The following is an 11,608-nucleotide window of genomic DNA, read 5'->3' on the forward strand; positions in this document are numbered from 1 at the left end:
AAATGTGCCTTCTTTTGGACCGACTAACAGACAACATATTAACAAAGACATGTTCTGATGTGTTTTAGCAAGAAAAAAGAAATGCCCCAATTTGGTACCTTTTGCAAGTGAGGTTTTCAAGCTATGTATAAGGCAATATGGATTTTTATGGCATGTCCGAGGGCCGAGGCACAAAGTTGAAATGAACTTCTTCTTTAAGGTGCAAGGCCCAACAACAAGAAGGTGGGCTGAACTTCCGCTAGATCTCCTTGAGCTCTAACCCTAATAATGAGCTCTTGGAATTTGGCACAAATAAGTGAATAACTTCAAGGAAGGACACTATCCATTAACAGAGAACCTAGCTTGCCTAAATTTCAAGGATGTGATGAACTGTTCAAAGTATCAGCAACTGCCGTGTTGCTCTTTCTGTAGAAATGCCTTACCTGCGCATCTTCAAAATTTCAATTTTCAAATACGACGTGCTTGCAACTTGTTTAACACCCTCGATCACCAATATTCTTACCAGTACTAACTCGAATGTATGAATGAATACCAGCACCAGCAGGAGGCAGAATTTTGAAATTCTAAAAGCAAGGAGTATTTGCAGGAAACTAAATTAAAGAAGTGTAAAAGGAGAGGCATGGTTGTGTTCAGTCAGAGCTAGCTAGGCTAAGGCTGCTTTTCTTTTCCAGAGCTAGCTAGGCAGGGTTACTGCAAGTACTGGAATATAATTTCATGTTTCATCATCTTTCTCGGGATTGAAATTACACAAAGCTAGCTTTAGCTCAGCTAACAGAGATCACAATGGCATCTTCTTTACTCTGCCCACTCACACAATTCAAATCATAAATATATAGACAAAGCAGCATGCATATTCGATCATACTCCAAAAGAAAAAACAAGGACTCTTCATATGATATGTCGACATCCAAGCACAGTATTACTGTACTTCCACGAATCTTTGTCAGCGGCTAACTTAGCTTTATTTGAGAAAGTAGTTCAGAGACTTTGCACATTTAATTACCCCGTAACAGTCAACACATACTTTTGACTATTGTATAATTCTTAGTAAATAATTTCTCGTTGAGTACTTGTATTGATTTTGATATGATTTAGTTTTTGCTTCAAACCCAAAAAATCCTGTACTCTTCGAAAAGGACTTATTGTTGGTTTTGATAATTTCTTGACCTACATCTTTTCCACTGTGCTTACTCTATGCATGGCCATGAATTGAATTCACGTGAATTCACGAAAACACTTGTTGAGTTGTTGGTGATGGAACACTGGCTATTGTTTGGCCATCGTTCATTTGTTTGTCTTCCACGTACGTTGTATTTTCTTGAATTTGATTTTTATTATTCACAGTATTCTTTCATGTCAAAATATTGGCCTTTTATAATAACAGTTTTGACAACTAACAGTGCCTAAAACACATGATGCGCCAAGTTGCCACCAACGCGGTTTCAGAAGAAAAAGCACTAATTGTTAAAGTTATTAGTCGGATAATATATATGCTGTTCTGCTTATTAAATGCTTTAGCCATCCATGAAATTCAAGATGGTTTTTGAGTTGGGTATTTTAAGTCACACAAAGGCAGCCTAATCACTAGATTTTAAGTACTACCAGTAAAAATCTAACTGGAGGAGTTTGGATGTTAATTATATCTTAGACGCATTTTCTATTTCGGACCAAAACATAAGAGACAATAAATTACAAATTAACTGAGCAATCCAAAAAAAAAAAGCAGCAACAAAAGATGTTTACATATAAAAAAGACGAAAATTAAGAAAGTGAGGAGTGCATAATTAGAGCACCATTCAAAATAGAAGTCTATTAACCACATTGATGAATACGCCTTAAGACAATAAGCTAGATTGTAATTGTTCTTTCCCTCTCTCTCAAGGAAATGAAGGAAATGATGGATCCTATTCCTATATATCTAACTTCGATCAGTGCACTGCTAGCTGATCAATTACCTTGCCAAGAAGTCTGGTTCTGATGATTATGCTGCTGTCCATTGTAATTAGCTGAAGAAGTAGAATTCACCACATGCTGGTCGAGTCCATGAGCAGCAGCCATGTTGAAAAAGTCTTGATCATCTTGAGAAGAAAATGCTCTCAGACCCAAGAAATCTCTTGTCATTCCCTCATTCATCCCACCACCGCCACCGCCGCTGCCGCCACCTCCTCCTCCTCCATCAGTAGTACTACTAGTCCTCCGAAGCTGAGATTCCCCAGTGATTAGTTTCTTCTGAGGGGAAGGGTTAACATTTTCAGCGAAACTACCCATCACCATCGATCCATTGAAGCCCTGATGATGATGATCTCCAAAGGATGGCGAGGATGAAAGCTGGTCAAACCCGCCACGAGCCGCTGAAGAAGATTGCTGCAGATGAGAAGTCATCATCATCATATCATGCAAAAGAGAGTTATTAGAAGCTGCCGCTGCGCCACCAGAGTTGGCACCAGCCTGCTCCATGAAAGAGCCAAACGCTGTCGTTTCCGGCATCATGTGGGAAGCTTGGTGTTGTTGGTCATGGGGCTTGAGAAACATCGAGGAAGGCTTGCTTACAGTGGCGCCCATTTCTGACGCCTTTTGAAGCAAAGCAGTGGCTGACATGTGAGCAGAAGCTGAGGGCTGGAAATCCGATGAGCTAGGGTTAGGGTTTTGGTGCAGAAAAGACTGCTGGTGGTCGAATGAAGAGGTGGAGAACAATGGTGACGATGAGGATAGGTTTATATTGCTAGAGAGGTGATGAGATGGACCAGCTGAGGCGGCTGCTTCGCCGCCCATCCACGGCGGAAGCTGTAGCTGAAGATCTTGTACTTCTCTCTTCACGTGATGATGGGATAGGTGATGAGGTTGGAAGCCACCGTGGAGTTGGGGCAGTGATGAGGAGAGAAGTGGGTTTATGGCTCTAGCTGCGTTGCTGTTCTCTTGTGCCAAAGCGTCACAGAAAGCTCTGTGAGTGATGAAACTGTCCCTCCTGTAAATAATTACCAGTAAGATATAATCAAAACAAACACAAAAGAACAAAACAAGCAAACCATCAAACAGCAAACGTATATAAATTAACATTGTAGAATCTCTCTCTCTCTCACTCTCTCTCTCTCTCTCTCTCTCTCTCTCTCTCTCTTTCTGATCACGTACCTTTTTGTATTTTCGTTCTTTTTGTTTTTAAAGAACAACAGATGTGTAACCCATTAAAGCCTGCTTCTTACACTAGGCACTTTACAACTCAAAAGCTTTGACTCCGTCGCCTCTCCTTCTCATTTCATTTCATAAGGGTAATTACTATAGTGATGAATATGGAAAAATATTCCCAAAATTGTGTACAAATTATAGATGATTAATTTTTGAATGAAAATCCCAAATATAAATTATAGACATGGTAATTGACTCTCCAGGAACTTTTCTTTGCAGTTAGAAGTCTAGAACACTCTCGTAAAGCTTTTGCATCATTCCAGACGAGAGCAAACCGTCACAATGCTACAATTATTTGCATCATTGTATAAAACGCGCTAAGCTTTCTGACAGTTTTTATCACATAGATATCTTATAAAAAATTATTAATTAAGTTGGTTCTTCAAATTCATGTGGTTCCATTCCAATCCTTTTCAACAGGTTTGCCTTAATTATATAATTAATTGGGAGTGTTACCTAGAGAAAAGGGTTCCACAGTCACATCGATACTCTCTTGTGCCACAGATCTTAGAATGAGCTTTCCAATCCGATTGAACCGCATATCGCTTCGAGCACTTCTCACATTTCCACTTCTTCTCACCGTGCTTTCTGGAAAAGTGCTTCTTGATCCCTGTGAGGTCTCCAAGAGCCCTCGAGGGGTCATGGTGGACACATGTCGGTTCCGGGCACAGATACACCTTCTTCCTCACCTCCTTGTTTGTCCTTTGCTTTAGCTTCCATGGCAGATTGTGGCCTCTCCGGTGAAGCTGAAGGTTCTGCTCTCTCTGAAACCCTTTGTTGCAGACCTCGCAAACGAATCGGTTCGTTGCCATGAGTGATTTGGGGGACAAGGCTATCACTTCAGCGTCTGGGTCTGTTACATATATAATCCAAAATAATTAACGTACCAAAACTAAAGCTAATTGAGTTAAGTAACAAAAGTTGAACCAATAAAGATGAGACCGACCTGGGTTGCCTGGAAGATTTCTCTTTTTCTTTTGCGGTGGTTGTTGCTGTTGTGTTGAAGATGATGAATCATTTCTGATACTCGAATTGGCAGAAGCGCTTAAATCTCCAGATGCACAAGTCAGATTGGACATGTTCTCATCCACTGCAAAACCTTTCATCATAATTAATTGATTTTCACCTACATTAAATTTGAACAACTAAGCACTTCAATTCTGTGTATTAATAATAGTATGCATGAGATTCATAAACATACCAACAAATTGATTAGCAACTTTCACATCTAGCTAGCTAGCTGTATGCCATAGAAGATTAGAAGTTAGATCTCAGTTGCCAAACCCTAATTCAAATTCACATAAATCTATCAAGGCTTCATTTTTTTAATAGCTTTTCAGTACTACCCTTTTTGATGATGATGAAACTCATCAAGAGAATCAAACAGGAAAAACATGCAAAAAATGAAAAACCAAAGGAAAAGGAGCATAGAATTTTAAAAGAAAAATAGCACAAACCTTGCTGGTAACTAGTGGGTTGCATTCAAGATGGGAATTTAGGTAAATCAATTAACCTTGAATCATATGAGACTGGATTCTCATATCAAAGAAGATGAAGATGGTGTGCTTTGCATGAGAGAGAGAGAGAGAGGGGGAGAGAGAAGAGAGAGAGAGAAAGAAAGAGAGAGATGTGGATGAGGACTGAAGAGGAGATTCCCTTGGAGGTGTCGACCCATCCATCCAGCACCACAGCTAGCTAAGCTAAGCTAAGCTAACCAACAGCCTTGCTTGTTCTGACGTGCACTTTCTGTCTTTTCCTTTGGTCTCTTCCCAGTCTCTCCTTCCTCATTTTACTTGTTTATTATTATATTAGTATTCACACCAATTTTGAATTTCCTCCTAACTATTTTGTTTTAATAATCACTTTCTTAAGCTCTTTGATAACACACCAATCACTACCTTTCCCTTGCCATTAAACGAGAAAATTAATGAGTAGTACAAAAGTAAAGCAAAACCGGCCAAGTGAAAAAGTGCAAGCTTTCATACACAGTACCAGAGAGAGAGGTAGAGACTAGAGAGATCGATAATGAGAAGTTGATTAAGGCCTTTTTAACATGATGGGTAAAAGAGAGAAAAAGCTATATAGCAAAACCTCTCTCCTCTATCTGTGCATCCATGTACAAGCATGAATGAATGATTGGATGATTCAGTTGTGTATTGATTGAAAAACATATATATACATATATTCTAGCAGACATGCTTATGGAAAAACACTCCTCCTCATTCTTAGCCCATATGTTTTACTTGTTTGCGAACGTACTGATCGATGTTTGTTCCTTAACCTACTCATTAAAATGGCTAGTTTTCTGACATATGTCTTGGCCTTTGAAATGAATGTACATATAGCTAGGAAACACATATTGAAGTAGCTAGGTCGGTCCCCAGTGCTTCACAGGCCATCGATATTCGTTGTTTTATTTTACTGTGTGTTTGCTAGCTAGTGAGACTGTGAGAGAGAGAGAGAGAGAGAGAGAGAGAGAGAGGCGGCCTCTCTCTCTCTCTTTCTATGATAATCAAGCACTCGTGATTTAGCAGTGAAACTGGTTATTTATAGTACGTATCTTGACGATTGAGGTTAACAGTAGGCAGTAGCAAACAAGGGCGACAGTAAAGAATTATATCAGCAGCTTAATTAATTACCTCAGTGTAAAAAAATAGCTAATAACTAATTAGCTAGATGCCAGAATATTAGTAATAATTAAGAACAGATATTTAAATAAATATATAGAAGGGTGAAAACTCAGGTCAAGGGGTAACATCCAAATATTTTGATAAAACTTATGATCATATATTCATATGATGTGTATATATCAGTTAAATTATTAACTGTCATTTCTTGGTTGGCTAAAATTCAAAGAAGGGGGTCTGAGTTCAAGATTCAGATTCACTGGATGCATGATGTACGTTCTTGTTTCAGTTTTGCTGTGCTGGTTTCTGAGACAATCATGTTGTGTCTGGCTAGCTGTTATTCAAACCGACACCAACAAAAAAAAAAAATTGGATTTGATTTTCGTGTATATATGGACTAAGCTACTGTTCGTTTCCTTTTGGGCACTCTCTGTCTCCCAAAAGCCCTCCTTTTCTGGTTGGGTAAATTCCCAATCTGGTATACAACAGAAAAGCCGAATATTGAGTTGGGCCTATTTGTGGGCTTAGGATGGGTCTAACACACGCTGGGTAGGTAGCAAAATCACCTGATCAAGAAGAGATGCACGACATTTTAACACGTCCTTAACAATGTTCTTTCTCTTTTAAGTTTTTCTTGGTGAACTCCTACATCATCTTTTTCTTTTTCTTTTACAAGCCATTATGAAAAGGTACTTTAGAGATTCCATTTAAAGGGTCACGTTATAAGCCAGGTGAGCGAATGTTTTTTCTATTTTGTTTTCTTAACTTAAACACCACACAAACTTACTTACCTCATTCAATTAATCACGTAAAATGACTCAATACTAACCCAACTCGTTTATAATTTCATCATACTCACATTATCATGTTCATCATGTTTATGTAACTCATTTAATTTATCTTAAGGGGAATGAAATTCACGCTTCTTGTTTCAGACTAAAACTCTATTTCTAAAATCGATATATTAATCACAAGAGTCATTTTAACATGTACACTCTTTGAAGTCCCAATAGTAGTTTACAATCTCACGAACGCTCACCAAACGTTAAACATTTCTTCCCCAAAAGGTCTCAACCCAATCTCAAAACCCCAAGATAGCGGCCACACACCTGGTTCTGCTGGGCCACCTCCCTTACATTTTCTATTTGCTGGGTTTGACCTCTCTTCTATCTGTTTCCTACCCTGCTCTTTAGTCTTTATGGGCTAAAGGCGCCATAAACACAAAAGTATAAAAGCAAAAGATGGGTTTGGTATCCCTGGCACAGCATCATCGGGAAAAGTAAACGCCCGAAGATTAGCCAAACCCAAACCTCGTTTAGTTTGGTGTTTACGTTCTGAAGTTTGCAACTTTGAGAAGACAGAGTCCCCCGAAGCAAATAATTTTATGTTAAACCTTTGCGGGGACTAGGGAACAAATAAAGATGAAGATTGCAGTAGAACTAATTTGACCAAACAGACGTGTCAAAACAACGTGCGTACTTATCCATCAATCCAGGGGGGTGCTTCTGATCTTAGCCGTCCTCTATAAAACTCAGGTATCGGGAAGTGAAGCGCATATTTCGTTTTCTCAATGCAAAAAAGCACACATCTTTATACACAAAGCTTGTAAATTTTAAGCTAAAAAATCAATGAAGCTTGGCGTTTGGGATTTGGGTAATTGCCACTATGCATATCAGGGTTGTTGTTAGCCCCATTCAATCTCCCATTTTCCATTTTCCACAGAGATAAAGAAAAAGCGGGAGGGACAAGAAATGAGGGAAGATGATCGTGGCCCAGAAAATTCAGGGTCGAAGCAATCAGGGCCGCACGATTGGCTGACCAACTTCCACCGTGATCTGATGGCCGGGGCGGTGATGGGTGGGGTGGTGCACACGATTGTGGCTCCGATAGAGAGAGCCAAGCTGTTGCTGCAGACCCAAGAGAGCAATATGGCCATTCTTGGGGGAGGAAGGACCAAATTCAAGGGCATGTTGGATTGTATAGCCCGTACGGTTAGAGAAGAAGGCATCTTGTCTTTGTGGAGAGGCAATGGCAGCAGTGTTCTTCGTTATTACCCTTCTGTAGCTCTCAATTTTTCCCTCAAGGTAATTTTTTTTTTTCTGGTCAAGATTGCTAATTTCTTATGTGTTTCAATTGGTTTAGGATTAATTGTGATGGGTTTGTTATTTGGGGAGATTGCTTGGTTTTGGATGCAATGGACTAATTGAGAACCTTTGATTGCATTGAGGGAATATGAAAGATCAGTGTGTTTGTTTGAACATGGAGAAAGTGTATATGAATGCATGCTTGTATTTCCTATTTACTTGAATGTTTTAAGAGAAAGGAGTCCTTAGGGAGCAACATTGTCTTATTGGTATCTCATGATGATCTGTAATGTTGCTGGTTCCTGCATTACAAAACTTGAGTCAGATTGTGTGTTGCTTCTGGCAAAGTAGATTTAACTGAGGGAGTTTGTTGGTAGATAGATTTTGAATGTGAAATTGCTAGCTAGAACTTGTCTGGAGGAGTGGCTCTTTTAGTCCAAAGATCTGCATCCTTTCGGATGAATTCCCCTCTATCTAGTCTGCTAGCTATGACGGAGAGAAAGTAGCTGATATAAATTGGTTCATGGTCTGTTAAACATTTGTCCCTGATATCCAATCCACTATTACTGAGGGCTTTTTATCGGCAATTGTTATAAAAGATATTTGAGGTATCTGGTCGAGTTTGAGCACATTGTAGATAAGGGGTTTGGTTCACCATGCATGGATGCTCCGTTTGTAAGGGGATTTTTGAAAGCAAGAGGGTGAGGTTGCAATCATATTCTGGTTTTCTACTCCTGCCTGGTTCATAGGACAATGTTAGGCATGGTTTAAGTCTGTCTAGGAACAGCACTGGGTTGCAATGTTTGAGAGTGATAATGGTGAGACTTTTGAGATATCAAGCATGATGCAGGACAGCACAAGGTGGGTTATTGCCTTTAAATGTGCTGAGCCTTAGATGGTAGAAACTTTAGTAATGGAAGGAGGTGTTTACAGAGGAGAAAAAGATTGTGTTTTAGTTTTGGAGAGATTAGAGTGGTTTGAAATAATAGGGAGGCGAAGAGAGACTTAGGAAGGAGATCTCAAGGCACTACGACTTTTGGAAATGCTGAAATCTATTTGTCAAAGTATTGAGGTCATGTCATTCAACCATAAAATTAGTTGTTCATAAGATTCTCATAAAAATTACAAGTTATAACCAAGATTTAAACTGTGGCATTGTCTTAGATGCAGTAAGTAAAGAAGATAGCAAAGAAATTCTCCGCTTAAGAGAGGTTTTTCAAGTCTAGTCGATGTGACTACTTCATTAGGGTGGGAGGATTCCCTTCCCTTGATAAGCCTGAAAAGAAGAAATTAGAAAAGGCTAAGGTAATTATGGAGTGTTAGCTCTAGGAGATTGAGATGGTTTCTTTAACCTGTGTCTCAAATTGCATATTGCCTGTCCTTGATAGTGTTAGTGTTATTTGTGAAGCTATGATGGCAGAAGTTAGTAACAGTATTGACTGTGAGATTAAACAGAAGTAAAGCTTTAGAAGAATAGCAGAAATCCATTAGTTCCTATACTTGTTAACAATGTGTATATATTAAATATACATTCTAAGTTTATTATCATGATACGAAGCAAATTACAAGTATAAATCTACAGCAAAAACATTGATAACATTCTGTCTTTGGCGCATTGATGTTGATAGTGAAGGAGTCTACCATTCTAGTTATTGTTTGCTATTATGGTTGATGAAGGTGTTAATAGTACATGATGATTTCAAAGTGTTCAAATCTTCATATCGTGTAGTGCATGGTCCTTACTAATTTTTTCTTTTACAGGATCTTTATAGAAACATGTTAAGGAGTGGAAGCTTAGATGGTCATTTTTTGTCTGGTGCACCTGCCAATTTCATTGCTGGGGCTGCTGCTGGTTGTACAACATTGATTATAATATACCCCCTTGATATTGCACATACCCGCCTTGCTGCTGACATTGGAAGAAATGAAGCCCGTCAATTTCGAGGGATCTACCATTTCCTGGTTACCATTCGCCAGAAGGATGGGACTCGAGGCATTTACAGAGGTCTTCCTGCCTCGCTACAGGGGATGGTCGTTCACCGAGGACTTTATTTTGGAGGCTTTGATACAATGAAAGAGATCTTATCAGGAAATTCGAAGAAACATGAGCTGGAGTTGCCAATGTGGAAACGTTGGGTAGTGGCTCAGGCAGTCACGACCTCTGCTGGATTGCTGTCATATCCACTGGATACAGTTCGGAGGAGGATGATGATGCAGTCTGGCTTGGAACAGCAGATGTACAGCGGTACTCTGGACTGCTGGAAGAAGATTTATAGGAAAGAAGGGGTAGTTTCATTTTATCGTGGTGCAGTTTCTAACATGGTTAGGAGTACTGGCGCAGCTGCAATCTTGGTTTTATACGACGAGGTCAAGAAGTTGATGCATTGGGGCAGATTATAACACGAATATCGTTGTGATCTCTTCCCTGTCGCTTCAGCCAGCTTAAGAGAAGGATTAGAGTTATAGAGTAGTGGATACTAGAATGAAGCAATGGGATTTACACAGCAGAAAAATCTTGTAAAAAGCAGATGAGTTTTGATGGTGTAGTTTCGTAACATGCTGTGGGTGACATTCTTTTTGCCGCCTTGCTTTTCGAGGCTCCGGCAATATTTACTCACTGATTTTTACGTCATGAAATTAAAATTTGACTTGGAAACCGTCATTGGTAATTTAATTTTTATGGAACCGTTCGTTTTTTCTTAGTTGGGAAGGAACAACAGGGATGAGCTCTTTCACAAACAAGAGGATGTGATTATTTTATTATCAGATTATAAATAAAATAGCTTTAGGCCCCGAGTTAGGGGGTGAAATTGTATTAGTTTTCTTAGTCCTGGTCTGAAAAGAAATCATAGAATTGAGTTGATTCAGTGATGAAAATTTTGTTTTCTTTATGAAAAAATAAAATAATTTCTTTTATTAATCTAAAATATTACAACTGAAGAAACGAGTCAAATGATAATATAAATTTCAAGGAATCCAAATTTCAACTATTTCAATTAACAGTACTAATTTACAGCTACCGCGAGCCAAGTGTGTACGTGTCAACTGTCAAAAAAACTTTTTAACATTTTAATGGGACGAAAATAACCCATCCAAAACACACAAACTACAAAATATCCTAGTTGTACTTGGTAGGTAATTTCAGTTGCTTAGCCAGCCACATCTTATCTTTCGGCCCATGTTTTCTGTTATGGCCCATTGCTGCCGTCACCGATCACTAAAACTATCTGGGGAAGGTTACGACTGGAGCTGAATGAAGCCTAATGAGGTGGGCCTACAGCAGATTGATATCATTCGACTTTTGGCATAAATTCTATGTTACAATTTTCAACAAACCCTTGTGCCTTTGCTGAAATCGGACATCAACTTCATTTATTATTTGGCAAAGTAAAATAACTAGTTGTTTTTGTATGAAAATTATTCTATACACCGATGGTGCAAATGACACAACACTTATAAAATGATCTCAACTCTTATAACTAATTGTTTTTGTATCAAATTCAATATCTCCCCCAAATACATTCAGCTATTCTTAATTTCTAATTACAACTCATTGATTATGGTGTAATTTCAAGATTCCCAAAAACAACTAATTCTTTCATATATCCCAAAATAGAAAATTTAATATAATATATATAGAGAAAGAGAAGTTTTAAATACACACCCTTAATTACTTAATACACACTCCTTACTCAATAGTTAATACACCTACCA

At 38.7% G+C, this 11,608-nt stretch overlaps 2 protein-coding genes across 6 annotated transcripts; one reads left to right on the top strand and one right to left on the bottom strand.

Moving 5' to 3' along the window:
• Positions 1–1,718: 1,718 nt before the first annotated feature.
• Positions 1,719–4,912, bottom strand: LOC112172453 (protein indeterminate-domain 7). Of its 5 annotated transcripts, none has more exons than XM_024309804.2 (5): positions 4,641–4,911; positions 4,385–4,423; positions 4,130–4,282; positions 3,640–4,036; positions 1,719–2,965 (listed from the first exon to the last, which is right to left on the bottom strand). In XM_024309804.2, the coding sequence occupies exons 3-5, from the start codon at positions 4,260–4,262 to the stop codon at positions 1,948–1,950; spliced, it is 1,548 nt and encodes a 515-aa protein (XP_024165572.1). In that variant the 5' UTR covers positions 4,263–4,282; positions 4,385–4,423; positions 4,641–4,911; the 3' UTR covers positions 1,719–1,947. The 5 variants fall into 5 exon arrangements, with proteins under 5 accessions (XP_024165572.1, XP_024165571.1, XP_024165569.1 ...); XM_024309803.2 differs by having other exon boundaries at positions 4,130–4,273; positions 4,641–4,910; XM_024309801.2 differs by lacking the exon at positions 4,385–4,423 and having other exon boundaries at positions 4,641–4,912.
• A 2,204-nt stretch (positions 4,913–7,116) lies between these two features.
• LOC112173301 (probable ADP,ATP carrier protein At5g56450) lies at positions 7,117–10,704 on the top strand. The gene is made up of 2 exons (XM_024310913.2): positions 7,117–7,894; positions 9,656–10,704. The coding sequence occupies exons 1-2, from the start codon at positions 7,562–7,564 to the stop codon at positions 10,292–10,294; spliced, it is 972 nt and encodes a 323-aa protein (XP_024166681.1). The 5' UTR covers positions 7,117–7,561; the 3' UTR covers positions 10,295–10,704.
• Positions 10,705–11,608: the final 904 nt, after the last annotated feature.

The sequence above is a fragment of the Rosa chinensis genome, chromosome 6 (genome assembly GCF_002994745.2).
Source record: "Rosa chinensis cultivar Old Blush chromosome 6, RchiOBHm-V2, whole genome shotgun sequence".
Classification (NCBI taxonomy): domain Eukaryota; kingdom Viridiplantae; phylum Streptophyta; class Magnoliopsida; order Rosales; family Rosaceae; genus Rosa; species Rosa chinensis.

Bases quoted from the DNA above. Each gene is read 5' to 3' on its own strand.
- LOC112173301 (XM_024310913.2), top strand. From the start codon at position 7,562: ATGAGGGAAGATGATCGTGGCCCAGAAAATTCAGGGTCGAAGCAATCA. The intron at 7,895-9,655 runs GTAATTTTTTTT...TTTCTTTTACAG, and splicing joins CTCTCAATTTTTCCCTCAAG to GATCTTTATAGAAACATGTT.
- LOC112172453 (XM_024309800.2), bottom strand. From the start codon at position 4,665: ATGCAACCCACTAGTTACCAGCAAG. The intron at 4,310-4,640 runs GTTTGTGCTATT...AATTTAATGTAG, and splicing joins ACCCACTAGTTACCAGCAAG to GTGAAAATCAATTAATTATG. The intron at 2,966-3,639 runs GTAACACTCCCA...AATTATTTACAG, and splicing joins TGTGGAACCCTTTTCTCTAG to GAGGGACAGTTTCATCACTC.